Source organism: Dipteris shenzhenensis, chromosome 24, assembly GCF_047967505.1.
Source record: "Dipteris shenzhenensis isolate YYH24624 ecotype China chromosome 24, Dip_SZ_1.0, whole genome shotgun sequence".
In the NCBI taxonomy this organism is placed as follows: domain Eukaryota; kingdom Viridiplantae; phylum Streptophyta; class Polypodiopsida; order Gleicheniales; family Dipteridaceae; genus Dipteris; species Dipteris shenzhenensis.
Genome location: NC_141619.1, coordinates 21,252,678 through 21,280,452, shown reverse-complemented (window position 1 = coordinate 21,280,452; position 27,775 = coordinate 21,252,678). Strand labels below are relative to the sequence as shown.

The 27,775-nt window shown below is 42.5% G+C and overlaps 1 protein-coding gene across 2 annotated transcripts in view; it reads right to left on the bottom strand.

The window, feature by feature from the left end:
* Positions 1–2,122: 2,122 nt before the first annotated feature.
* PI-4KBETA1 (phosphatidylinositol 4-OH kinase beta1) overlaps positions 2,123–27,775 on the bottom strand; it is a 51,121-nt gene continuing 25,468 nt past the window's right edge. The window contains exons 2-18 of one of the 2 annotated variants that reach the window (XR_015543363.1): positions 27,528–27,719; positions 27,327–27,375; positions 26,902–27,034; positions 25,254–25,923; positions 24,521–24,601; positions 18,152–18,274; positions 17,909–17,978; positions 13,130–13,227; positions 12,831–12,935; positions 4,192–4,245; positions 3,913–4,056; positions 3,770–3,823; positions 3,604–3,678; positions 3,019–3,102; positions 2,724–2,804; positions 2,339–2,617; positions 2,123–2,292 (exon numbers count right to left, since the gene is read on the bottom strand). Coding sequence is in view for 1 of the 2 variants with exons in the window: in XM_087395996.1 (XP_087252122.1) it covers positions 2,703–2,804; positions 3,019–3,102; positions 3,604–3,678; positions 3,770–3,823; positions 3,913–4,056; positions 4,192–4,245; positions 12,831–12,935; positions 13,130–13,227; positions 17,909–17,978; positions 18,152–18,274; positions 24,521–24,601; positions 25,254–25,923; positions 26,902–27,034; positions 27,327–27,375; positions 27,528–27,719 (2,034 nt within the window). In the remaining variant the exon portion in view is untranslated. Of the gene's footprint in view, positions 2,805–3,018; positions 3,103–3,603; positions 3,679–3,769; positions 3,824–3,912; positions 4,057–4,191; positions 4,246–12,830; positions 12,936–13,129; positions 13,228–17,908; positions 17,979–18,151; positions 18,275–24,520; positions 24,602–25,253; positions 25,924–26,901; positions 27,035–27,326; positions 27,376–27,527; positions 27,720–27,775 lie in introns of both variants that reach the window. The other variant, XM_087395996.1, reaches the window with a different exon arrangement.

Sequence of the window (27,775 nt, the reverse complement as noted above, 5' to 3'; positions counted from 1 at the left end):
TTCAGGTGAGTTTACTCTATCAAGGGTGAGCTTTTAAACTAAATATTTGCAAAGGAGAATGGGAGTTTGGAAAGCTATTATGTGTGTGTGCGCGTGTGTATGTGTGTGTGTGCACGCATGCACACTCATGCATGTGCATGTGCATGCATCTTCAACAAAAGATAGCAAATCCTAAGTCTACAATTGCAATTTTATCAAAGTTCGCAAGTGATAAAATTGTCCAATTGATAAAGAAACAAGAACATTTCTTGAGCATATGTGTAGCATATGCTCCTAAAGTTAATCTAAGATTAAGATTTGCAAATTCCATCCACATCACAACCCATCCTTGCAACCAAGCTTTGTTTAACCAGTGTTCGTACTCTATGTTTGTAAGGCATTATGATAAATGTCTTGCCCATTGCCATGCATTCTTCCAATAACTGTCATTCATGTGGGGAGTCTTCACACAAATGATATTGTTCATCATCTAGATCTTGTGCTTGCAAGCTATAACACTTCTTGATTGCCTAAGATGTATTGATTTAGTATGCATGCTTGAATTATCTTAACCCATGCATTGTTCATAGTATCCTTTGATTGATACAGTAACACACCCATCTTCAAGAATAAAAGTTTCTTTCTTTCTTTATGAGAGAAGAAAATGTCAAAACATCCACACAAAAACATTACCAACAGCCTTTCAGACCCCCAACCAGACCTCTAATAAACTCCGAGCCAACAATTTTCATAGGGAATTTTCATAGCCAACAATTTTCATAGGAAAGGAAGAAAGGATTCTGTCGTAAAATCCAAGCAAATCCATACCATGACTTGAGAGCTATTCTTTTTTCTTTTCAAAGGACAATGTGGAGGATTCTGTAGGAGGTGAGGCTATGAAGCGGCCGGGGAGACAATGAGGGCATCTAAAAAAGGCAACGAGAGCTTCTTGTGAAGCACTGTGAAGATAAGGATACCACTTGCAATGAACTACAAACATTGCAGTAACACGCAATCAATTCATGATATCTCATTGAATTTCATCCTCTCCCAAATAAAGCCTCAAAAACGTGTAAAGCGGATGCTTGAAAGACAACCAAAGAAGCATAGCAAAAGCACAATTCATTCAAATATATGAGCATTAATTCCTTGTGATATCATAACAAATGTGAACCCCTTGAGACTTATGCGTCACTATAAGAGCATCTTTCGTGCAAGCTTATTATTAGAAAGGAACAGAGCCTTCTCATGGTGGGATAGAATATGCATTGAAGCACAAACATTCCGAGAAGACTCTCAGTTATGATCTTTGATCAAGCTTCAAGACTTGTCCCCTACATGAAGTTCACAAGAATTTAGGCCTAATTTCATCCTCTAAATGAAGTTCACAAGAATTTAGACCTAATTTCATACAGAAAGTATCTAACAAACAAAGTATAGCACTAAGAAGAAAAAAAACCACAATTCAAACAAGAATGTGACCATTTACTCCTTGTATCACTATGAGAACATCGACCCACTAAAACTTTGTGCATCCATATAAGCTGCTTTTACCAGCAGAGAGGGAAATTTGTATACCAAAAAGCGGCCCTTAATCTTCTTTGCAACTAGTTTTAAGCAAACTCCCAACTATTTATGTATTCAACTATATTAGATGATGCCTGAATATATAACGTACACCAAATATTACAAGTTTCAAAAAATTGTTTCATATTCAGTTATCACAAATGCAACCCAAATGCCATATCGCAAAGTGGGCTCAGCCTTGTACTGAAAAAGTATAGTGAATTTAAAAAACTTCAGGCGAATCCCATTAAACCCTTCTACACACAGAAAACTTCACAATAGTTTCCACATTAGGCCATAGATATAAACAATTTGTTCAGGGACTCAGTAAGATTATTCAGCTCATACAAATCCCATGTAGAAGGCCCCAAAAATTTGAGATCACAACAATCCTGCAGTCCATGCTTTTTCAACGACCAAAGAGCTTAACAGCACCGTAACGATGAGTACAATTATTCATTATGAAGGTTTGTTTCTCCTTTCCCAACGGGTATTTGGATCTTCCATTGAAACGACATATTTTTGAGCTTCTATATCATGTAACATTCGGAACATTGAAAATTTACATTACGCCTGCAACCAAATTTTTAAAAAAATGCTTAACTTTCGAATGGCACCAATGCCTTTTAATACAACTATCCCCATGAGTGGGTAAAGGGCAAGAAATCAAAGATGCAAAATGGCAAAGCTCTTATGCATTCATCTTCAGCGATGCCCCATCTTGTGGCCAACACTCAATCTGAGCATCTCATATTGCTGACAATTTACAACAATCAAAACTGATGTTCTACACCATGAACAGGATACAAGGATTGGTGGGGTGGAGTTGCCGGTGATTATACCAGACCTTTCTGGAGCACCGATATTAACAAAAGCAGGCTGCTATTCTCTCACAAAATGATGAACAAATCATCACCTGCCTTTCTAGAACCCATGCTGTGTGGAATTCCACACGTTCCCCTTCCTATTTACCACATACCCAATCACCAAACAATCAGACCTGCCAGGATGTGTCAAATAGCTTCTTTGACAGAGCTCATAGAATACAACTTAGCTCAGATACATTTGGCACCTGAGAATCAGAAAAAGAGCCTTCAGAGCTCTCAAGAAGAGAACCAAGACTGGGAAAGAATGATGGAGAAGATCTACATGGAGCATTAAAGAATGCCATTGAGTACGCGCTGGTAATAGTCATATTGTCGAGTTCTCCAGGAATCCAGACTGCTGCTAATGAGGGATAGCACCAATGACACGCATTGCTGTTTCACCAAAAGTACAATGATTCTTCCATGTTAAATGGTAACTTCCTGTGAATTTATCAACCTTTCAACTACGTAAAAAGATACCAAACATAACGTCCTAAGGATTTTCCTGTCTTGGTCCAGTTCTCAAACAATATTCATCCATAAGCACTGAAGTTATTTGTAAAGCACTGCAATGAATTCATTATTTCAATGATGTATATCAATTCACCTCTTCAGTCAATGTCAAATGAAACCGTTTGCGCAGATTCTGAATCGTCTTTGCTCCACCTTTGAAGCAAGGAAAGCCAGAATCCTGGAAAAAGAGAAGAAATGAGGCAAGTTCCTTTGCTTCTTTCAAGCTAGCTTTGGGAAGATAATGGTCACTTTTAAGCTAAATTTAGCAAACTTTCAAAATAAAATCTATTTCCATTTCAAACAACAGTTCAAAGATGAAAGAAAGGACCATGCGGAAGAAAAGAACCATTAAACCTAAACACGTTTTGCTTCTTGGTAGAGCCATTGATCAAATCGGTCATATGAAACACAAGCCACGGTTCCCTGAGCAGAGTATTCAATCCTAAAGATACTTCGAACTTTCAAAAGCATCGCCAATGTAGCACATCAGAAAGAGTGTGGTTGTCTGACCAAGACCCATCCTACCATAGATACATCAATGCACAAAGAATTTGTAACCTTTCTTGAAGTCACCCATACACATTCTGATCGTAATTAATGGACACTGATATAATTTACACACTTTATAAAGCAAGACCATATTAAAACTCATAGCAAAAAGTTTCCTTAGCACACGCACCTGCATCATTTCCACCAAAAGAATTATGCGCTCAGCATGTTTTCTGCAGGTCAAAAACCCTTGTATGCACAAGACCTGCAAAAGATAAGGCTCTCACTGAGCAAACTAGACACAGATCAACAGCCATGAACTCTCCAAAACAAGCAGAGGCTTTGGACTAAATAACCTTGAAATAGTCAAAGAATTCACTAGCGTTTCCTTCTGCATCTGAATCCATGATCTGCATTTGCAAATGAAATATCCAAGAAGTAAGATTCAGGTGACATGGTTAAACTATTCCAGCAACTGACGTGCTGCAGTAAAAGTTACCTCTAGAAGTTCGCGAGTTAGCTTGAAAGGAGCACTTTCAAAATTCACTCCTCCTGGAGAATTGGAAAGCATAAAGCCAAAATCAATGTGTATGATGTGACCCTCTTCATCAATAAGCAAGTTTCCATTGTGCCGATCCTTGACCTGAGCAATCCATGTCATGACACCTATGAGGGGGAAAAACCATTGAAAGTATGTCCTAAAAACTAAGTCACCATGTTGTCAGAAATGAAGGGGTGATCGAAATGAATATTTTGTTCTCCTCTTAGTTGAATTTACCTGAAGGAAATAGCAAAGGATAGAATAACCAGCCATGCTCTCGACAAAATTTCTCTGCAAAAATCCCAAAACAAAAAGGGGGGGAAAGCAAATAAAAACTCGACCTCTTGTACCAACAATATTGCTCAATTCCACTAGCCAATAAAAGCGGGAGAAAGCAACTGAAAACTTGGCGTCTTCTACCAACAATATTGCTGAATCTCCCTCTCTCTCTCTCTCTCTCTCTCTCTCTCTCTCATTTAGCTATCTATCTCTAAACAGGTATGATACCACTGGAAGGTGAAACACTGCTATTATCTGGGATACCTCAACAAGATTAAGAAGATGGATGCACACCGGATACCACACAAAGCAATGGAGGCCCCTAAGACCACAGGCTGGTACAGAGATGGGGAGGAATGGATGGAATTATGGGGAATAAATCCGGCTGGAAGAATCAAGTGAAATCACAGACTTAGTCACGCTGATGGTACAACTCAAGGAACAAAATTGCAGTTTTACAAATGCGAAACCAACCCGATGGAGAGCTATGCAATGCAGAAATATCTTGGGGAGGACACAAAATGCATTTAATCTGCACGCTAAGGACCAGCTCACATGATCTAGATTCTAAAAGTGGAGAAGAGTAGATGGATGCGGCCCAGGATTCCAAGAGAGGCAATGTTATGCAAAATATGCCCTACAAGGGGGCTAGAAGATGAGCAGCATGTGCTCTTTAAATGTCGAACATGCGCATGTATCAGGGAGAATGGTGGGAAATCTGAAGAATCCAATCCACTGGAGCAGCCAGCCCACAAGTTTGGAAGCTACCTAAAAGAGACCTTGGAGCACCACAGCAAAGTTCTCGGCCTAGCACAAAAATAGCCCAGCAAATACTCACACTGTAGAAAGATTTGTGAGAGTTTTATTTCAACGGTTGTGATTGACCACTATTTAGTTTAATAGTGGTCACCTTGTTGGGATTGTGATCATCCGAGGTGATTACTACCATGACAATTTATGTAGTATTTGTCATTTTCATATGACTAAGGTTTGTGAGGGGTGGAAAGATCTTGCGGTTGCTTTGGATGGCTCTTGGAGTCAATATGAGGACGTTCGACGTGGCTACTTCATGGAGATTTGTCATGAGCACGTGTTTCATGGCATCAACCAATCAGCTTCGAGTGTTCTTGACGTTTCTAGAGATTTGGTGTCGCTTGGAAATCCTTAGAGGTCTCAAGGCGGTGAGCAGGAGAATATAACTACGGTACTCGGCTGAGTGGACATCTCTCTTCAAGCATCTCCTATGAGAGTCGTTCTAGTGTGCTTTGAGATCTTTTCTTTAGGTGCCAGGCCTTCACAGCTGGCTGTCAGTACAAAATAAGAGTCATCTCATGTGCGTCAATGGTTTTTAGTGTCAAGCTGTCTAGAGTGTTGTAAACAGCAAAAATCTTTGGGGTAGAGGTGAGCTGCTGTCCATGGTCTTTGAGTCAATAATCATACGAGTCTTCTGGATCTATTGCAGTGTCGTCTATGTTTGGTTTTAGTGTGTACTTCATGTCAAAAGTGTTTTGGGTTTTGGTCTTGGATTGCGCAAGTTAATTAAAGAGAAAGAGGCAGTGTTGTCTTAAGCATATCTTCTTTTCCTACAACCAGTCCCATAGATCCTGAGCATCTCAAGAGGACTTTGTCCTCTCTCAGTCTCAAAGAAGGAGTTAATTCTGATGCCTTAGAGGAAGACGAGAGATGGGTAGCAAGGCCCTGACTGTCCTAGTTAGAGGGCTAACAGTAGGAGATACTCTTATGGCAGATGCTGCAGCACTATTAACTTAATATGACGTGTGAGACAGCTTGGAGGATGGGCAAGGAGGATGCACCAACCACGCCATTGATTGTGAGGCTCCAGATCAACAACAGATAGGTCCACCCTCATGAGCATGAGGACAACACTGGAGGGCACTAGGACTTTCTTGGATGATAATCTCAGCACCGACGGGAGGGGATGGTACATGGCATAGCAGCAAGACAGGAGGAGAAGTGGGCTGTGTACCCTTTTCTTTTGCTTCAGCCCCATGAGGCTTATATGAGCTATCTTTTTCTCGTGTACTTTGTCTCATAGGCTCGCAAGGCCCTCTCTCTCTCTCTCTCTCTCTCTCTCTCTCTCCCCCCCCCCCTCCCCCCCCAAAAAGCAAACACCCAACCCACCTATGCCCTCAACCCAATCACCTTCAATGCGAAGTCGATTGATATCCACAAAAAATTGTGTGTTTGTGTGTGTGTGTGTGTGTGTGTGTGTGTGTGTGTGTGTGAGAGAGAGAGAGAGAGTGCTCTCCAGCCTCGCCAAGGATCCCGTACAGGCTCCCCTTTCGTCCGTACATCTGTACGGTCGCCGTACAGTTTCCGTACGACCGTACAGATCTGTACTTGTCTGCATCGCCGTACTCTTCTGGCGTCTGAGTTCCGTGCATCCATACAACCTTGTTGGTACTTCCGTACAATACAGTCCTTTCCGTGCCCTTTTGCATTTCCATACAATCCAAGCCTTTCCGTACAGTCCCGTTGGTATAATCCCCGTACAGTCTCCGTACAATCTCCGTGCAGTCCAGGCTTTCCGTACAGTCCATACAATCCCGTACCCTTTTCGTACAATTTTTGGGTTTTTGCTCCTGTGCATTACCGTACATTTCTCTTCCGTACAATCCAAGCTTTCCGTACAGTTCGTACAATCCCGTATCCTTTTCGTACGATTTCGGGGTTTTGCTCCTGTGCATTACCGTACAGTTCTCTATCTCCTTTTCTTTCCCTCTATACTTCTCCGTACAGTCTTTCTTGCCTTGCCGTATTTCAATCATGGCTTCAGCTTCGGATGTTTGTACATATGCTCGAAAAGAAAGACCCTCAGATGCCAAGCGCCGTCCTTCACAGCCTGCATCACAAGATGATGAACTCACTATGGAAGCTCAATATGTGTTTGATACACTCAAGGACGACTTTCAGCAGTCACGACAGGAATGAGGCAAATCAGTTCTAGAGATCACATACAAATTGAAATTGCCATCCCTCGTGAATCCTCTCACGAAGCAATCTCAAACTGCGGTAATAATTTTCTTTCCAGGAAGAATCCCAGCAGCCAGTGATGTTGCAAAGTGGATTAAGTCCATCCTTGGAGGATGCTTTGTAGAGGGAGTATATTTTGCATCTAGAGGCTTTTATGAGGTACATTTATCAGATGCTTTGTGCAAGCAGAGGCTACTTGAACTTTCTCCCCTCTTTTACGGGAAGCAGATGGTACATGCTATGCCCTGATCCCCAAACAAGGATTATCAAAGTCTTATACGACATCATTGTCCTGTATGCATTGAGGTTCTTAGCTTCCCGGATTATATGCATGAAGAATTGCCTGGCCTGGTTGCTTCCTTGGGACAGGTCATTTGCCCTCCACGCCCTATGGGAAACCGTAACAGGTTCTGCATTCTCTGAAACACTGATACACCTACCCCTCCTATTGCAATGGAAGTTAAGGGAGTGCAATTGGGAAAAAAGTATTTTGAATTGAAATGGGGTGTGTTTGAAGGAGCTTGTTTTGCTTGCCATAAGTTTGGGCATCTAGTCTCTGAATGCCCAATGGTTCTGCATCAACCCCCTCCCAATGCCTTGCCGCCCCAGACACCGGAAAAGAATGAGAATTTGCAAGCTAAGACAGCAAATAGAAATGGAGCAAAGAATGCCAAACCAATTAATCAGGTGCAATCACTTGCTGGAAAAGGAAAAGATAAAGAAAAAGAGAAGATGAAGGAATCTGCAGGAACTGATCGGGATGGTTTTCAACAGCCTAAGAAGGTAGTTGTATTGAAGCAACGCCCCTTTCAACCTCGTCAATGGGATGCTTCTTCTCCCTCACCAGGACAGACTTCTACTTCAGCTCCTGCTGTCCTTCAAAATTGGGTGGGGGTTTTGAAGAAGGGCATCCCCATATGTGATTCTGAAGAAGGGGAGAATGTTATTTCTTTCATGGATCATGAGAGAATGCAGCCCATGCAAGCAGAGTCTTTCCTCTCTGACATCTTGTTCTATCCTTATACTTTACTGTATATACCTCTTTCATGCATCAAACACTTAAGTGCTTTACATACAATGTACAGAGCCTCTGCAATGTCTCAAAGTGGAGGCTTTTATGGAATTATGTACATAAAATGCAGCGAGATATTGTTTGTTTGCAAGAGCATAATCAACACTCTAAGGTTGGTCATCATGATTATTTTGGCGGTTATGACATATACTATGCTGGTATCACCACCTACTCAGGTGTATGCATACTGGTTAGACATGAGCTGGAGCCTCAGTTAGCCTTCAATGACAGCAGTGGCAGATGGATGGTCATACAATGTAATGTCAATGGTGATATTCTTGAGTTTGCATCAGTCTATGCCTCCCAGACCTCTGCCATGAGAACTTCTTTATGGGATTCTTTAAGCAAATATCCATCGAGATCTAATGCATTCATCTGTGGAGATTTTAATAATTCCCCTCTGCAAAGAGACAACACCACTTCAAGATCTCATATGCTATCATTGGAAAGGCAGAAATGGGATAGCATGCTTCTTTCTGTGCAGGCTGAAGATTTATGTGCTCCTCCAAGGGTCAGTGCCTGGCTATACTTTTCATCACAATGCACTTACTACATAATGGGCAAGGCTTGACAGATGGTATTTGTTCTACCCACAACAATATGCAGATTTTAGCCCTCATCTCCTCGTAGATTTCTCATTGGGCTTGTCAGATCATGCCCCATTATGGATGAATCTGCACCTTGGTATGCCACTGGATGATTTGCCACCCCTTTCCAATAGATTATTACATGTTAATCAGGCTTATTTCCGACATCGCTATTTTCAGCAAATGATCAAACTAGCAATTCATCCCTTACCTTTGCATGCCCACGAGGACATGGATTATGCTTGGGACAGCCTTGTCTCTCGTATACAGAATGTCATTAGGGAGTATGGAAACTGGCATATGACTAAATGGAGGAATGAGGTTAAATGGGCAAAAAGGACAGCACAACAATTGACTGAATTTTCACATTTGAGGCCTCTCTCTGAATCAGAAAATGATTCCCTTTCACATGCTCGGATTAAATTGACTGCTAATGATCAGAGGAAATTGCACAAATGGCAGATTAGAGCAAGAATGAAGCCCCTCATGGATAAGGGCTGCTCATCAAAAGCCTTTTTCCAAGGCCTGCATGCGACTCGAAAGAAAAACTCATGTCTAAGGGTAAGGAAGCTGGATGGCTCTTGGACGCACTCTTTCTCTGATCTCCAAGATGAATGCCAAAATTATTTCCAGAAACTGTTCTCTGCTCCTGGTTCCCCATCAAATCAAATGACTGATGCGAGGACTGAATTCCTCCAATATGTTTCTGAAATAGTGGAAATGGAGGATGCTCTTACCTTGGAGAGGCCTTTTACTGATACAGAACTTGATAATGCATTGTTCCACCTCAGCAAATACAAGTCCCCTGGCTGGGATGGCCTTACGGTGGAATTTTATATTTCTTTTTGAGATGATTTGGAAGATATCCTCTTGCAAACGATCAATGTTGCCTGGCAAGAGAATCAGTTACCGCACTCTTGGAAGCATGGCATAGTCAAACTTGTGCCCAAAAAACATATGTGTGACCATATGTCAGATTGGAGGCCTATTACTTTGATGTCTGTAGTTTACAAACTCATTGCCAAAATGATTGTGTATAGGCTTCACGGGATACTGAATGCGAGCCTTCATCCTCATCAATATGGGTTCGTGCCGCGAAGACAAATCCATGACAATATCTCCAATGTATTGACTGCAATCGAATATGCCAAGTACTCGCATCAAGATGTGCTCATATTGCAGGTAGATATTGCTAAGGCATTTGACATTGTTCAATGGGATTTTATCTCTCAAATCATGACAAAGTTGGGCTTTGGTCCAAAGATAGCAAATGCAGTTTACTGGCTTTATTCTGGCTCTACTTCTCAGTGCATTCTTGGGGGTCATCTATCTCGGTCATGGACATTGGGTAGATCAGTTAGACAGGGCTGCCCTCTTAGCGCTCTCTTTTATGCCATTGCGACCCATCCCCTCTTAATGTATCTTGATCATCTTACAAACACAAGACAGATGACTGGTCTTGAAATCCCTGGGGCTGCATCTTTTTTGGCACAAGCATATGCTGATGATTCCTTCTTTATGCCACAGAATTCTCCCCGGGAAGTTCACATGCTTATGACCACTCTATCATTGTAAGGATTGGCAGCGGGATTACATGTCAATTTTGACAAATCCAAATTGCTTCCCCTGAAACAATGTGACTGGCATTCTATTCTTTGGCCAGGTCAGGTGGTGCATTCCAAAGATGTAGTCAGACATTTGGGATATCCTATAGGATGGCATATCACCAGGAGGCAGCAATTAAAATGGATCTTCCAAAGACTTCAACATAAACTGGAATACTAGAAAATTTATACTTGGCCACTTCATGTCAGGCTCAGAATAGTACAGTCCATTGTAATGTCCTCTGTTCAGTTCTTTTTGCCTTTGCTACATTGGTCATCCAGAGATATTTCAGCCTTTATGTCTCAAGCTATGGAGATGTTATGGAGGACAAAAACTGCTGTGAAAGCATTGAGACTGATGAAGATGGAAATGGTGTGCTCTCCTAGGATGCATGGTGGACTTAATATCCTCAATATAAGATATCATGTACTTGCAAGGAAGGCGACTATGCTCCATACTTTTTTATGCCAACAACAACCATGGACTTGTATGATAGCATCCATGTGTGTCAACATGAGGACTTCTCCTTATGGTCATTGGACTACAGATCATTGGGAAGTACCTGTTCCCCCTGTGGCTGACACAGACAGGCTTATGGATTGGCAATTGCAACCCTCTGCTACATGCTCTCATCCTGTTCCTCTACCTGCCTTGACCTCCATCAAAGCCTACAGGCTTCTTCAGCCTGCTCCATGGATTCAGCAATATGCTAATACTCTGTGGCATATCAGGAAGCCCCTCTCATGGTGGCGGAAGAATCTCCAGATATTATGAAAGTGTAAAATGCCTTTGAAACAAAGACTTTTTCTTTGGGGATGCATGACAGGCACATTGTCAGTGGGAGTCACACTTGCCAAACGTCGCATTACACCATCCACATGTTTACGATGTCAGGCTCCTTCAGAGACTGTCCCTCATATGCTTTGGCACTGCCAGTGTTCTAGAAACCTCCTCGGAAGAATTTCAGATCAACTTCGACTCCGTTTCCTGAGTCACAGATTTGGGAAACATTTCTGGCTGTTTGGCAGATTTATGAGGTCTTTGTCTCAATACTCACTATTTCTCTCTTGGGTGAGATATTGGGCTCTTTCGACAATCTGGAGTGAGCATAATTTGGCATACTTGGGTCGGCAGATTCACAAGTCATATGAATCTTTCCGAGCCTCATTGCGGCAATCCTTATATGATGCCTGCCATGAGGGTGATATAGATGCTTCTTGCATAGAGCTTTTCTTTTTATGTTTCTAATCTTTGGGATACTCTCTATTTTGGAGACTTCCCATCTTGTAAATTTATGAGCATATAAATACAGCACTGGATATTACCCAAAAAAAAGTGTGTGTGTGTGTGTGTGTGTGTCTTTGGTGATCCCATATTTTCCTTGTTTGGTTTTTTTAAGTGTTCTCTGCAGCAATCCTTCTTTGATTGCTTGCAAACGCACTACATAGATCATGATGTATATTTAGCACACATTGAGATTTTCAGTTGATGTACTTTTGGCTGCCTCGTTTTGAGGTTGCTACTCTTGTAATATAATCAATCAAAAGTTTTTACTTTTTTTATTTTATTTTATTTTTAAATGTGTGTGTGGGGACGGGGGGCGGGCGCAATCTCTTTATCTCCTCATGGGACAATGAAGGCCTCCTTTGAGATTCGCACTCAGTGGTCCCTATAGAAGTTGAGCTTCATAGGATATTAGGATGCTCAATGGGTGCCAACCAAGTCCTAAATGTGTGCAGCTATAAGAGATACTGTCAAGAAACTTGGTGATCTCGTGATATGTGAGCAGGAGAGAGCGGGCCTAAATGCTATACTGAAAGGCATGTGGAGCCCCAGACTCTCAAATCAACTCCATGTATGTGCATACCAATACCTCTAGTCGCCCTAAACATTCATGGTCTAGCCATGGTAACTTACGTTGGCTTGAGGAATAAGCGCCATAATCCATGACTTAGTAGAGGTACGTGATAACCTAGAATGTTGCATCAAGCTCTAATGGGGATGCTCCAAACTCAGTCAAATCTATCTGGTGTAATAAGCAAAAGGTTCATCATGTGACTGTGATGCATTTGCCCTCTCTTGTATTATGTGAAAGTTTGTTGAAATTATATATCATAACCATTTGTTCCCAATAATGGCATGCTTCTCTTCTCATCCCGCTCTCCCCCCCCCTGAAAAAAAAAGTATTTCAAAATATTAAATAGGACTTTCCAAGTTTTGAAAAAGATTGCTTCTCATTGGAAAAGACATATACCACAAAGCATACCAAACCAATCACTAAACCTACAAATCAACGTGCTCGATGGAGATGACATAAAAAAGAGTAAAAAACTACTAACCTGTGCAAGCTTAAAAGCCGGTGAATCTTCCTGATATTTGTTGCAAAAAAATTCACGCATGCTAGATAAATTCGGATTCCTACTCTTGATGGCATGAATAGAAGCCTGTAAATCAAAGAAACTATCATCACATCACTTACAGACACAACTCCTCCCTCACCCATCGTCTAAGCGGATGAAACACCAACAAACTACTCACATAGAGAAAAGGGATTCCCAACAGAGAGAAAGAAAAGAGAGAGAGAGAGAGAGAGAGAGTAGGACAAGCAAGATGCAATCGATAACCATTCGTCACTTACAGTGTCTGGAATTGTCTCAATCAAAGCTGTATAGGATGATGTCACAAGAACCTCATAAGGTCGTAGCCAAAGAGGCAATCCAGCTTCCTGAAATATATCTGCAAGTACATGTTCAAAAAGAAATGTGCTTATGAAAGAACTACAAAAGGCAATTAAACCATGACCATTTCCACCCAACAAAATGCAAAAACATCGAAGCTTTAAAAATCCCAATCAACCATATCAGAAATCTTGTTTTGAGAGGAGAGTTAAAAACAAGGTTTGTGTGCATTGTCAACTTCAATTCCTTTACATTCTTGCATCCACAAATCAATTTATTTCTTTTAAGCGTATAGGCTCAAAACTCCACATGTCAATACCTCAACAAAATGAAGCACACATACATATGTACATATGTAGGTACATGTGTGTGTACCGACGTTATCAATGCCCAACTGTGAGTGTAGACCATAGTATACATAAATGCTCACACATTTAGCAAGGGCCACATGGGACAGCCAGCATAGAACGAGAAGAGCATGAGGAGCAAGAGAGAGCAAAGGACAGCAACGAAAAGTGACCAAGGGCAGCAAGATGCAAAGTAGAGTAGGTCTAACTTGAAGGCAAATGGAGGCAAGTATGCAAGGATGTAAGGAGCTGAAGAGAAACTCGTCAGATTTAGAATTGTTCAGAATGAGAGAGTAGTACAAAAGGGTGCCAGCATGACCAAAGTTTAACTCAACCCTTAACTATGGCTTAAAGTGTACACACGGGCGCGCACACACGTCCTAACTCAACCATAGATTAAGAAAAAATTATAGTAAAGACACTCACATTATGAAGCGGTTAGGGACAAAAATACTTTGCAAGACAAAAGTATCCCCAAACTTCCTAATATTTCCAACATCCCCCTGTAGCGACAGTGACGTGATATACAACGTGTGAAGTCGATCACCAAACCGAAATAAGCCTGAAGCTTTTCTGACAGTTCCAAAAACTTTTCTCTGGAATGTGCTTTCATGAAAAGATCTGCCATTCTGGTATGTAGGACAATAGATCAAGCTGATCTCTTGCATGCAATCTCTCTCTGACAAAATGATTCTGTACTTCAATGTGTTCATGTGAACATGAAACACAAAATTCTGTGTTGCGAAACCCATGAAGCTGTCATGATCCATACGCACTCAATAGTAATTGTGAAGAGGTGGCTACCATGATAGAAAGAAACAATTCCCACTGGTGGACTGTTCTATCATCACAGTTACCTGCCGCATAGAACAATCCAAGATGCGAGTGGCCTTCAGGCTGTCCACATATCTACTCTGTGACAGCCCAAACTGTATAGATAAATCAGGCACCTGATTGTATAGAGTGACATAGAATCATGCAACATCATCATTCTAAGAGAGTTTAAGCCCTGGTTCAACAGGAGTTAAAATTGGCTTACAATTCTGGATGTTGAACCTGTGTGACATGCCTTGTATATGTTTCATGACAATGCCCTCTCATAATCTAAATTCCCAAATAATACTGCAACAGGCCCAAATCCGACATTTCAAATAAAGCTTCAACGTTTTTCTTCAATACTACACGTTCGTCTTCATTGGTGTATGTGAGCAACATATCATCCACATAAAGGATCACTATCAACAAATTCCCTCTGTCCTTCTAGAGTACTTTCAGTTGCACAACCTGTGGAGCTCATTTGAGTCCATAAAGTGGCTTAAGTAGCTTACTTTATTTTCCTGACCAAGCATCTTGAAACCAATAGGTCAACTCACATATAATTCCTCATGAAAGTTCCCATTCAACAAGGCTATTTAAAAGTCCCACTAATGTACTTTCCCTCCATGATGAGCAGCCTGATCGTGGTCATCCTGGAAGTGGGTGCAAAGGCTTCATCATAATTGATCCCCTTTTGCTGAGAATAGCCTTTGGCAACTAACCTTGTCTTGTATTTGTCAATGGTACGCCCAATAGCCTTTTGTCAATGGGCAGATCCGCTAAATCCCATGTGTTGGATTGAATCCAACTTTGCCTTCATGGCTCTCATCCAATGCTCATTGTCTTGAGCATCCTCAAGCTGTCAGGTTCTTCTGCATCAGAAATCTTCTGCTGAATCAGCACATTGTGCTCTTTCTAAAGCTCTTAAACGAGCCCTTGTTCTACTAGAAAGAGGAGCTGCAACTTATTGTCTTGCAATGTTTGCATAAGCCAGCCCGAATTGATATAGCTTCTTGTACAGCTGTTCTCATGGGAACACACGTATGAGCTGCAATTTTCTAACATCTCTAATTGATCCATCCCTTGGAAAGGCATTCCTGTGTTCCAAAATGTATCATTTAAAGAACAATGGAAAAAAGGGAATTGACAAGCGACTTTAGATAACATGAGTAAATGAGAAAATTAAAGACTAAAAATAACTTAGGCAACAAAGCAATGCTTACGTTCTCATCAGTACACAAGCATATGCTATAATGATGTTTTCTAGCAAATGAAGATAATAAAGAACCGATTTGTAAACATTCTATTTTGTTGTTGATAATGAATGAGAATACTGTCCTCCGTCTTCACACGAATGTCATGATGCAATTGGGCTAGCGTACATCACTGTCCTATTGAGATTACACTTATCAATATTCCATCTTGATAGACCGAATACTTTGTTTTCAGGGCCAAACAAGTTAAGGTCTTGGTCCATTGGGAGTGCTCTCTTAGGTCTTGGATCTTAGTCAAATGCTCTAACAAACTGTCACCCTCATACATATTCAAATTCTCAAGCTCATCCCTAAGAGATGAAACCCTTGCGTCATTCGTTGCCTGATACATGGTTTGTAAGACATGTCGTGCACACAAAGAAGTCTGGCAAGACCTAATGTGTGAGCCTTTGATTGAGAAAAAATCAAGGCAAGAGCCTCAGCATCACAGGCATCTCATCATCTTTGATCAGCTGCAATTGCTGCAGGTGTCGGTCGATTGCAGCCATATACTACCAGATTTGGCTGGTACATTAGGTACAGCATCTGCAGGACGGGGTTCATCCCCCTTTATAGTCACAATAAACCTATGGCAACCAATACAACTTTAACCATAAGACTTTATAAAGAGTAATCAGTGCCGTCAAGTTTGTCCTCCTGGGACAAAGCTCCACCAAACTGATTGTCATTCTGAGCCATTATCTTAAAAAAGCATAAACTGTCCATAAATTTCACTTGCTGTGAATGGTTTCTGAACCAAAAATGCACTTACCCAACAAGCCAATGCTTAGCTAAACAATTGTCAACTGACTATACTTGCAAATAACTAGACTATACTTGCAAATAACTATCCCGTTGGCACGAAGACCAACAAAGCAAGCAAAGGAGCAAAAGCCCCAAATTTCATAGGGCAAAGGGACACTCCAAAACCGTAACTGTTGTCCTGTTTTGCAGAAGCTATTCTGAACAGCAATGGCAGAAGCTTTAGGGTTTCCCATAGCTTACAACAGCAACCCCTCTTCAAAAGATTGTAGACAGCAAGGGTGACCTTAAACTGGTCATATTCGTGAAATAAACAGTAAAATCACAACATGGGCGGCACCATGTACTTTACTGAATTTCAGCCTGTGTTTGCTTAAAAACAACCTGCAGCAGATTGTTTCTTGACTGAAACTAGCCTAGGCAATGAAAGAACAAATGCTTGACTAACAATGTGCGCGGACAGGTTCCAAAATTGGCCCGAGTACAAAAATAATGGTGGCCTGATGAAAAACAGTCAAACTGAACTGGACCAGGTTCAAACTGAAGCAACCGAGCTGGAAACGATAGTGGCCAGGCCTAATACAGAGGCGTCGAGGTCCAAAACTGAGGCAACAAGGCCAGACCAGGTAGTGGCTGAACCAAACTTGCGGACCAGCAAACGTTCTCGAGTAGTGTGTTCCAAAGACTAGAAACCAAGGCAGCTGATCAAAACTGAGTCAAACCGCACCTTCCTTCACGAGACAAAACAGTTACACGAGACTGGAGATGGTGCGGCCAGGTGCGGGAGAGCAAGGTGCAACCTTTTCCAATACCAAATGAAGGCAAATGGAGGCAAGTATGCAAGGATGCAAGAAGCGAAGAGAAAACTAGATTAAAAACTGTCCACAATGAGAGAGAGTACTACAAAAGAGTGTCAACAAGACAACTCAAACCCCCTCACCCTACTAACTCAGCCAGTAACCATGGTTAAAAGGTTATACAAGGGCTTTTTGCCCCCACCTTTCTAACACTGACACTGCCTTTATATTTTTATATTTCCAACAAGACTCACAAAGACCAAGGACCACACAGGACACAACACGGAGAGCAAGAGAAGCAAGAGGGAGAAAGGACACAGCAACAAAAAGCAACCAAGGGAAGCAAGATGCGACACAGACCCACAGATCAAAAGGACTACTTGAAATTCAGTCAGCCATGAAACACCACTGAACAGGCAAGAACTTGTGTTGCATGAATTAAATATATCCTCTAAAATAACCATTCATGGAACATCCCACGCTGAAACATTCTGCACAGTTGCTCATCTCCAGCATGCATACAGTTGGACTAGCCTTCAACGATGTTACTACACCAATCAAGGTGAATGCATCAAAAACTACATAGTTCCAGCTAATAAGATTTAATTTCACTATAATCTTCTGCATGACTACCATTTCATGCAACAGATCCTGGTCAGGCTATTTAGAAGTCAAGAAAGTATGATTGATCTTGCAATCAGCCTCAAAAGAGCAGGAACGGTCTCACAAATATGATGTCATGAAAAGAAGACATGGACACTAACCATAAAAGTGAGAAATCAGCTGCACTGCCAGATGTTCCTGTCTGCAATCATCACCACTTTTGACAATTACCTGTGTCATTGTTTGAAAGGACTCATCAGCTCAGCCTATTGTTTTGGAAGTAAGATCTAAAACTTTTGCACAAAATGCTTTGACTTCATGAGCACATGATGAAGGGAGCTAGCAAGTCACCATTGGCATACAAAATGCAGTAAAAAATCTGACAAAAAAGTTCTAGTCCTTACAGAACAAAGGTCCCAACCAGGAATGTGCCCAAACTTGGATGTCCTTTGTATTCGTTCCTTTTTAACCTCCCACAGCTCTCCGGCAAGTGCATCCGTGGCTTTCCCATTTCTACCACCAACATCCTGTAATCCATCAAGCATTTTAGCAATAAATACTGAAGGCATATATAATCTCTAATATGCAACCTGATAAAGTTGCATTTTGAGCCACTCTGCAGGAAGCATGACGCACCGCTTACATGCGAAGGAGCCAGGTAGACTGTTAGATGCTAGCAAAGTAGCTTATAAACAGCCGACCCCACACAAAAAAAGACTCAATCAATAACAAATAAAATATGAACACTACCCAATGGGCATCCTAATTTGACAATCATCTTTGACCACCAACTATTTTAAGCACACAAGCAACCCTTTGAGACCCTCCTCTCCAACACAAGAGTATGCTTTGATGGAGTAAAGAAATAATAATAATTTGGCTTCACAAATCCATTGAGAAAAATTGACCAATAATCCTCTACTCCGTGAGATTTAAAATTAGAAAGTTCAAAAAGAAGTATTGGAGTGTTGGTAAAGTATCTTAGAGAAGTACTTGAACTCCAGACTAAACACTTTCCGAAATTTATCTCTAATAGCACGCATGCGTGCGATCGCGCACACACACACACATGTATGTATAAAACCAAAACCTCATCCAAAAAGCAGCCATTCAACAATTGGAAACGGAACAAGTTTTGTAAACGTAGGCAAATGACCTCAGCATTCACACCCCACCCCTATTTGTTTCAAAACACCACAGTTGCCATCTCCAAATGTTCAAGACTGAAGCATTGGGAGGGAATATGGGAGAGAAGATGGCTACCTCTATCTGTACTAAACTATTAAAAATTATTCATCCCATTGGATACTACATGTCCTTGAAATGGCCCTCTCATCAAGGATGACAAAAAAGGTGGAGTCATCGTATTTAGAGCCATATTAGATTAGTACTGAGCCTAGAGCCTAATCTAGTCATACCTTTGTAGAAACAACTTTAAGGAGGAGATCGATATGGATAGCTTTGTGTACAAAATATACCATTAGAGCCTTTTTTCGAACGCCGTCTATGGGATGAACAGTTGGTATTAGCATATGAAGGCCCAGGCTCTTGGACGTACAGCTAATTTGGTAGACAACCAGTGGCCTTCCATCATCTCCTTTTACAACGGACAACATGATGTATCTATTTTATTGTTTCAAACACTAACCTTGGGGTATGAGTGCTTGGTTTTAGTGGCCCACCCCTTAGCTCTCATTGTATCTGGGTTTTTTTAAGTCTCACAGGCCCTACAGTCTCTTGTAGATGTTGATAAAATCTCTCTCTCTCTCTCTCTCTCTCTCTCTCTCTCTCTCTCTCCCCCCCCCTTGACAACACCAATACAATGTGGTCAGTGGTCCACATATAAGTCGCTCTATGCTTTCACGTGGATTGAAAACTTCAGTCCAAAGTTGTGTCTTCAATCGGCTTGTTTATCCTTCAATAAATATTATTAAGAGCCTGCATCAAGCTGCACTTTGCTGATTATAAATACATGATTATTCAGAATCTGAGTCTATAGCTGATTACAAATACATGTGCTTCATCATTCCCCCCTCGTCGCTCAGCCCATATAACATTTCCCAATAAAGCATTCCATCCTTAAACGTCAGAGGAAGGATGCAAGATCATTGATGTGGTGAAATCACAGAATGTCAAAAAGGAAATGGAAGCTTTGCAAACAACGGGACAAGGGAAACATGCTGAGTTCATACAGCAAATCATGAAGGGGAAGGCAGATATGCTTGCATGGAAAGATGTACTAAAGAAAGATACAACACCAAAGAAAAGGGAGCTCTTCTGGATGAAGATCTGATACTCCTACAGCAGGAGCATAGAAGGGAAGGAATGGTGCGGGTGATCGCTGCAAGACGAGGGGAAATGGGCAGTTTACAGAGATGGCAAGGTGATCATTCGAGAGAGGGCAGAAAAAGAAGTACAAGATGCAGGAGCAGCGGACATGGCGGTGTCTGAACAATGGGACGAGTATGCAAAACAAATTGAGGATGGCAGGGGAATTGTAATGGCACCCTCTGGTCCGACCCGGGCCCCGGCAGGGGGGGGGGGGTTCTTGGAGACATACAGTAACAGAGACATGATCTTCTACACCGAGACCCATGAGAGCCAGGAGAGAGAGAGGGCTAGGGCTACCCACAGTGGCAGCATACACCTGAGGAGGGATAGTGGGGTACGAGGATATGGAGGTATGGCTGTTCTCTTTAGATCACATCTGAGGCCACTCCTCTCTGTGATACGAAGGGAGGAGCATGCATGGCATATGTGGATTCGACTTCAGCTACCATATGCACAGCCGATCTTCATTGAAGTGTGTTACTTTCCCCCAGACACATCATCTTATGGTGGTTTGGTAGTCACAACATTCAGATGGACAGACTTCCCTCCTTTCAGTACAATTTGGATGCACCTCCCGAGATGATCCCACGAGATGAGATCAACCATATCATACAGTTGGGCAGCCTTCGACTCCATACATCTAGGGCTTGGTGGGGAGAGGAGTTCTCCACCAAGATCCAATTCTACCATGACCACTTCCTGAGGATCTCAGAGCACAATCTTGTCATCAACCCTCAGTACCTCGAGGACAGGACATGCACTGAGGGTCGCCATCGGTCAATAGCGAGTCTCATCACATCAATTGCAGATTGAGGCACGGAGAGCTACAGGTATACCCAAAGAGCAGAGGACTTGCACACTATGCCAGATGGAGGAGATCAAGATAGAGGAGCATTTTCTATGTGTCTACCCAGTCTATTATGAGATCCGAGGACGATATCACTGCCTCTTTCAGGAGGGGCATGGCTTTGGTCCACTTACACGGCTGATCCATTCACGATTAGGTTTGTGTTGAGATGCGATGACAAAGAGACATATTGATGTGACATACCAGAGACCAGCAAGGACTCATGCCACAGGTCACCGAGATCAATAGATCACATACTTTTGTTACTGACTTCTATGCATCTGAGTCAGTTGCCAGTAAGACTGAGGAAGAGGAGCTTGGTGAGATGAGAGCATCATGGATTAGTAGTGGGAGTGTCCACCACAATGCTGCCAGAGGAGGGACACACACTCCACGTGCGACACAGAGAGGGACCAGAGCACGCAAGATCGAGGTTCGGTCTATGTCAACCCTCTTCAGAGGTGACCGCCAAAGACAAGGCATCACCCTTGACAAAGATTTGAGAGACTAGCGGAGATTTGAGAGGCTACAGGTGAATATGGGATCCAAGATGATTCAAAGTAAACCCTCAGTCCCCCATCAAATTATTCAAGCAGAGTTCACCATAACCCCTCTCTAGGATGATGCCATCTTTCAGACAATGACGTTCCTCCACAGAGTCTGGGCCTTCCCCCAATGGAGATTACCGAGGTTAGCATTAGAGTCCTCCAGGCGAATAGCAGAGAGCGATGTTGATACGGCATGGTATGCACGGATATCCACGTGGTTTGGTAGTCACGGCATTTAGATGGGCAGACTTCCCCCCTTTCAATATAGTCTGGATATAGCACCCGAGATGATCGCACAAGATGAGATCCACCGGATCATACGGTTGGACCTCCTCCAGCTCCATACATCTAGGGCTTGGGGGGGAGACGAGTTCTCCACCAAGATCTAGTTCTACCATCACCACTTCCTGAGGGTCTCAGAGCACAATCGTGTCATCAGACCTCAGTATCTCGAGGACAGGAGAGTCTCACATGCACTGAGGGTCGCCATCGGTCAGTTGCGAGTCTCATCACATCAGCTACGGATTGAGGCAAGGAGAGCTGCAAGCATACCCAGAGAGCAAAGGACTTACACACTATGCCAAATGGAGGAGATCGAGATGGAGAAGCATTTTCTATGTGTCTGCCTAGTCTATTATGAGATCCGATGACGATACCACTACCTCTTTCAGGAGAGGCATGGCTTTGATCCATTTACACAGCTCATCCATTTTCACAATCAGGTTTGTGTTGAGGTCTATCTGATTGAGATGCAACGATGGAAAGACACATTGATGCCACAGACCAGAGAGCAGCAGAGACTGATGCCACAGGTCACCGAGATCGATAGATCACAAACTTTTATTACAGACTTCTATGCATCGGAGTTAGCTACCGGTGAGACTGAGGAATAGGCGCTTGGTGAGATGTAATGATGGGATCTAGGATGATTCGCAGGAAGCCCTCAATCCCTCATCAGCTAGTACAGGCAGAGTTTGCTATGATCCCTCTCCAGATCGATGCCACCTTTCAGACAGTGACATTCCTCCATAGAGTTTGGGACCTACCTCATGAGAGACTACCGAGACTGGCATTGGAGTCCTCTATTCGACTTGCAGAGAGTGGATTTGATACAGCATGGTATGCACGTGTCTCCGTATGGTTTGCCAACCATGGCCTTCAGATGGACAGGCTCCCCCCCTTTTCAATACAGCATGGATGCACCTCCTAAGCTGATTCCACAAGATGAGATTAACCGCATCATACGGTTAGACCTCCTCCAGCTTCACACATTTCGGACTTGGGGGGGTACCAGGAGTTCCCCACCAAGACCCAGCTCTACTATGACCATTTCATGAGAGTATCAGAGGATGGTCTCATCATCAAACCCCAGTATCTTGAGGACAGAGGAGTCTCACACGCACTGAGGATTGCCATTGGACAGATGCGAGTCTCCTCCCATCAGCTGAGGATTGAGGTAGGGAGAGCTACAGACATACCCAGAGATCAACGGACTTGTAGGTTATGCATGATGGGTCAGGTCGAGACCAAGGAGCACTTTCTCTGTGTGTGCCCACCTTACTATGAGACCCGAGGGCGCTACCATTGCTTCTTTCAAGAGGAACACGGTTTTGAACCACTCTCACGACTGATCCACTTTCAGGACCAGGTCTGTGTTGGACTCTACTTGATGAAGATGCAGCGACACAGGGAGACACTACTGCGGCAGATCAGAGAGTAGCAAGGTGTGACCACCACCACGCCACAGGACACTAAGATAGACCGAGCGCAGAGACAGGTCACTCACTTCTACGCATCGAAGTCAACTCCAAGGCACTCAAGGATGGAGGAGGAGGAGCTAGCTGACATAAGAGATAGATGGATCAGTAGAGGGAGCAAGCATGACACCACTACTAGATCTCACATACGATTAGGAGACCAGAGCATGCACGATTGAGGTTCGACCTATCTCAGCTCTCCTCAAAGGCGACCGACAAAGACGTGGCATCATAGTTGACATAGCCCATCGGATCCAGAGATCGAGGAGACCACGCCCTCCACCACAGCATCAGACATCTCGACATATGCAGATACGTGAGCTCTTTGCGTCACATCAGAGAGCTATCACGGAGCCTAGATACATGGAGCCGGATCACGTTCTTGGAGCATTAGCTTTGAGCGCCTAACGCCCTCATGCCTCACTCCTATAGCACACTACTTGGCTATTCTGACTTGATATGTTGTACTACATTAGTATTTCAGTTTGTGGGTTTTTCTAGAACTCAGCGAGGGCCTTAGCGAGACCTTCGCTCCACCCCACAGTGGCTTGTATGAGTTTACATTGCTTTCCGCACTTTTGTTTCATAGGCCCGCGAGGCCTGCCACGGATCTCACGCTCTCTCTCTCTCTCTCTCTCTCTCTCTCTCTCTCTCTCTCTCTCCCTCCTCCCCCCAAATGCGACCCCCACAGGCGACATAAGGAGGGACCAAAGCACACACGATCGAGGTCCGTTCTACCCACATGCGACACGGAGAGGGACCAGAGCACACACGAAGAGGGACCAAAGAATGCACAATCGAGGTCAGCCCTCCTCAAAGATGACCGTCAGAGACGAGGCGTCACCCTTGACGTAGCCCATCAGATACAGAGATCCAGGAGACCATGCCCTCCACCACGTCAAGAGACAGCTCGACAAACACAGATACGAGAGCTCCTCACATCTCATCAAAGAGCCACCAAGTTACCTGGATATATGGAACCTGGACATGTACTAGGAGCGTTAGCTCTGAACACCTGTAACTCTTCTGATATTTTGCTACTCTACCCTTTTTGTTCACTAGCTTAGTACTTTAGCTTTCAGCAAGCACACAAACAAACACACACACACACACACACATATAGATAGAGAGAGAGAGAGAGAGAGAGAGTATAAAACTAGTTTAAAAGACTTTAAAAGATAATGGTCTGTAGACTACTGAGAAAGCTCACAATTCATTCCAAAATCATTTACTCCTTTAAGCGGATCGTAGCCCCGATTGTGAAATCATACTCTGATGGTAAGATGATACCTCTGATTGTGCTAGGGTAGTTCCTGTCGAGCTTTTCTTCACATGAAGACCAAGAGGAGACTCTCCTTTAGCAGCAGCAGCCTGCACAAAAGCACATACGACATTTCAGCAAAAACTTTCCTTAAACTGCACAACCACCATGGATTTTGATGTCCAACTCACCATTATTGGCAAGAGGAAACTATAGGCAAAAATACTGCCTCAATATTGAGTGCACTGTCCAACTAAGCTCGTACATCAATACATGACTGAAGCAACGCACAATTACCCATCATTATAATCCTCTAGTGTTTTCTTTCAGTTTGATGTTTAATAAGCAGTCATCCTTCGTGTAAATAATTAAATAAGGAAAACACAAAGTTCTCCAAGGTCCAACATAGTGGAGGTTTTCTACACTGGAATACTGAAGACCGGCTAAGAAATTTAATCCCTGTAATACTTCTACAGCATCAAAACTTAGCAAGATTTAGCACCGCTTAATGTTCACATCTCTGTAGACAGTGAGCTTTTGTAAGCTGGCACAGTTCTGTTCGGGAAAACAAAGATACAGTTGGGCAGCTATCATTTCAAAATATCTCAACTCATAAGCTCTTGAAACTGCTCTGGCTGTTTTCCACAAGACATAAGGGTGTGAAGGCACCTTTACTAAAACAATCATACATATCTTGAACAAATTTCATGAGCAGCATGAGGCTGCAACAACAGGTTAAACAATGTCCCTTCATCACGGTACCTTGACTTGAGCCATTGCAATAGTGCTAGGCACGCGCCGATGATCTTTCCTTTTGACAGGCTCCTCATCTTCTATATCCTCCATATTCACACCCGGCACAGCTGTCAATAGCACGCTCACCCATTCTTCCTCACAGGGCTGCTGTGCAGCTCCATCCTTTCCACCTATCAGAACTGCATTGGCATCTGCAATGCCCTCTCCTTTCCCAGCACAAACCATTAGGCTTGCACCTCCATTGTCTCCAACTTGACAGCATTCAGTAGACATCAAATCAGGATCCCCTGATTCAGACAAGCCCCTGCCATTGCATTTGCAACCTGAGTCCTCTGTGGCATGCATACGTTCTGCTCCAGAAACAGCAGACCTAGTACTGCATGTATTCTGGGGCTGTCCACTAGCCTGATCCATAACAACTGTCAATCTCTGTGTTACAGAGAGACTCACATGCACAAACTTCACTTTTGTCTCCCACAAATGGGTCATTGCCCGATCAATAGCCTGAGAGGCTGCCCTTAGCATGTCATCAGTATTCTTATGTTGCAATTTAGATTGATTCCAAACAGGATAGGCCCAAGGGGGTGGACGTTGCAATTGTACATCTCCATTGGCAAGCGGAATCCCTCCATGAGATAATTTCTGTAGACCTGCATCTTTGGTGTCTTTATTGATGCTGCAATAACATATGCTTCTGAGTCAGACAATAGTATAATTGTAGTAAAAGTAATGGGAATCCATCTAAACCAGTTTTTGTACTCTAAACTCATCAAAACCAGCTTTAATTTTCATCACCTTCGCAAAGCAAATCATTACACTAAATTAGGTTTTCAACAAATTAACATTTTGTCAACTTATTGTATGTAAGCCTTATTAGCATAAGAGCATGGGCGACTGGGAGACCTTTGTAAAGCACACAGTGCACAACATGCGTGCACACACACTTTTTATCTCCATACGTGACCCAAAAAGCCATTAAGACAGCCAAAAAATCAACAATACAAATTACTACCTTCAGCTCCATATGGCCAATGCTTTTCACATACACCACTCACCAATCCATAAAAGACTTGCTAATACTAATTGATGTGATGATTAAATTCAAACCCTAGTACCCTTAGAGTACGTACTATCAACCTCATCCAGAAGAGTTTCCCTAAACACAAAGATATTATTTAGAAAATTACAAACTTGATCGCTACCCTTCATCACAAAAAAATGGTATTCCAATGGTAAGACTTTACACATTGTGTATTATCTCGTGATGAACATTGAATGAATTAGACATGTTGCTTATCACGACATCTTTCTTGACCTCAGCTAGGTGACAGTAGATCCTTTATTGCTGCAGATTCCACTCTTATATGAGCCACAAATCAAAAACTTCCAATCAATGAACCAATCTTACGCAATAAGGTATAAGCCAACGACTCATCAGCATTCACTTATGAACTCACGCTTAGAAGCTTGGGCATGAAAGGCAACACACGATAAAGATATCTACGGAACAACTGATTAACTTTGCCTTAAGAGAGACACAGAGAGAGAGAGGGAGAGAGAGTGCGTGCATGCGTGTGTGCGTGTGTGGAGAGAGAGAGAGAGAGAGAGAGAGAGAGACTATCCCTCTTACAAGGAGTTGCTTAAGTAAGCCCACCTTTGTTGATCACATTTGAGAACCTCTATGCAGATTAGGTAAGGTGCCTTTTCTCTTGAATTTAAAAGAGTGGCCTCATCCTCAGGAATATGCACTACTCGATACAGCCCCTTTCCCAAAGGAAAGCATACACCTGCTCCACAAACGAACCGAACATGAAGGCACACACTATGACATGCATGCTCTAGCAATCTAATGGGTAGGTCTTAGACAATAAATAAGTCTCAAAATTATTTATTAACTACTGAAGAGCACAGAGCAGCAGAAGTTATTAGGGGTATGCATTCGAATTAAAATTATTTCATTAAAAACAGCTGAGAAGAGCAAATACTAGATTCCACTGTATGGAGTATCATGTTAAGAAAGTAACAAAGTAAAAGCATAATATGAGGCTGTAGCCTGTAACAGCAACCACTGAATCATACCTCCATCATTTTGAGCAATAACAAGATGTGTATTAAGCTCCACAAGACACTGTAAAACATGCCATTTAAAAAAGTGCAGGAAAAGATATCAGTCAATAATAAATTCACAACTTGAAATCACAAAAATTAAATAGGCCAGGAATACAACTACTGTAATGACAACTATGATAAACAAGAGGAAAATATTTTTAGAAAATTGACCTCATGCAAAGATTTCCGTCTATCCTCCATTGGATAAACATCAATAAGTCCAGTAGACGTGTCACACAATGACTGAACAAAGTCCAAAGTTGCATGATATGTCCCTTTCCTCAAATGAAAGGATGAGTACTTAGGAAGAGGAGGCTTTGCAGCTGATTTCTCAGTTCTTTGCTTCGGTGAACCTGGTCGCTTCTGTAAAAAACGTGCATTGTCTTCATATGACGCAAAAACAAGCTTTGCTCAGAGCT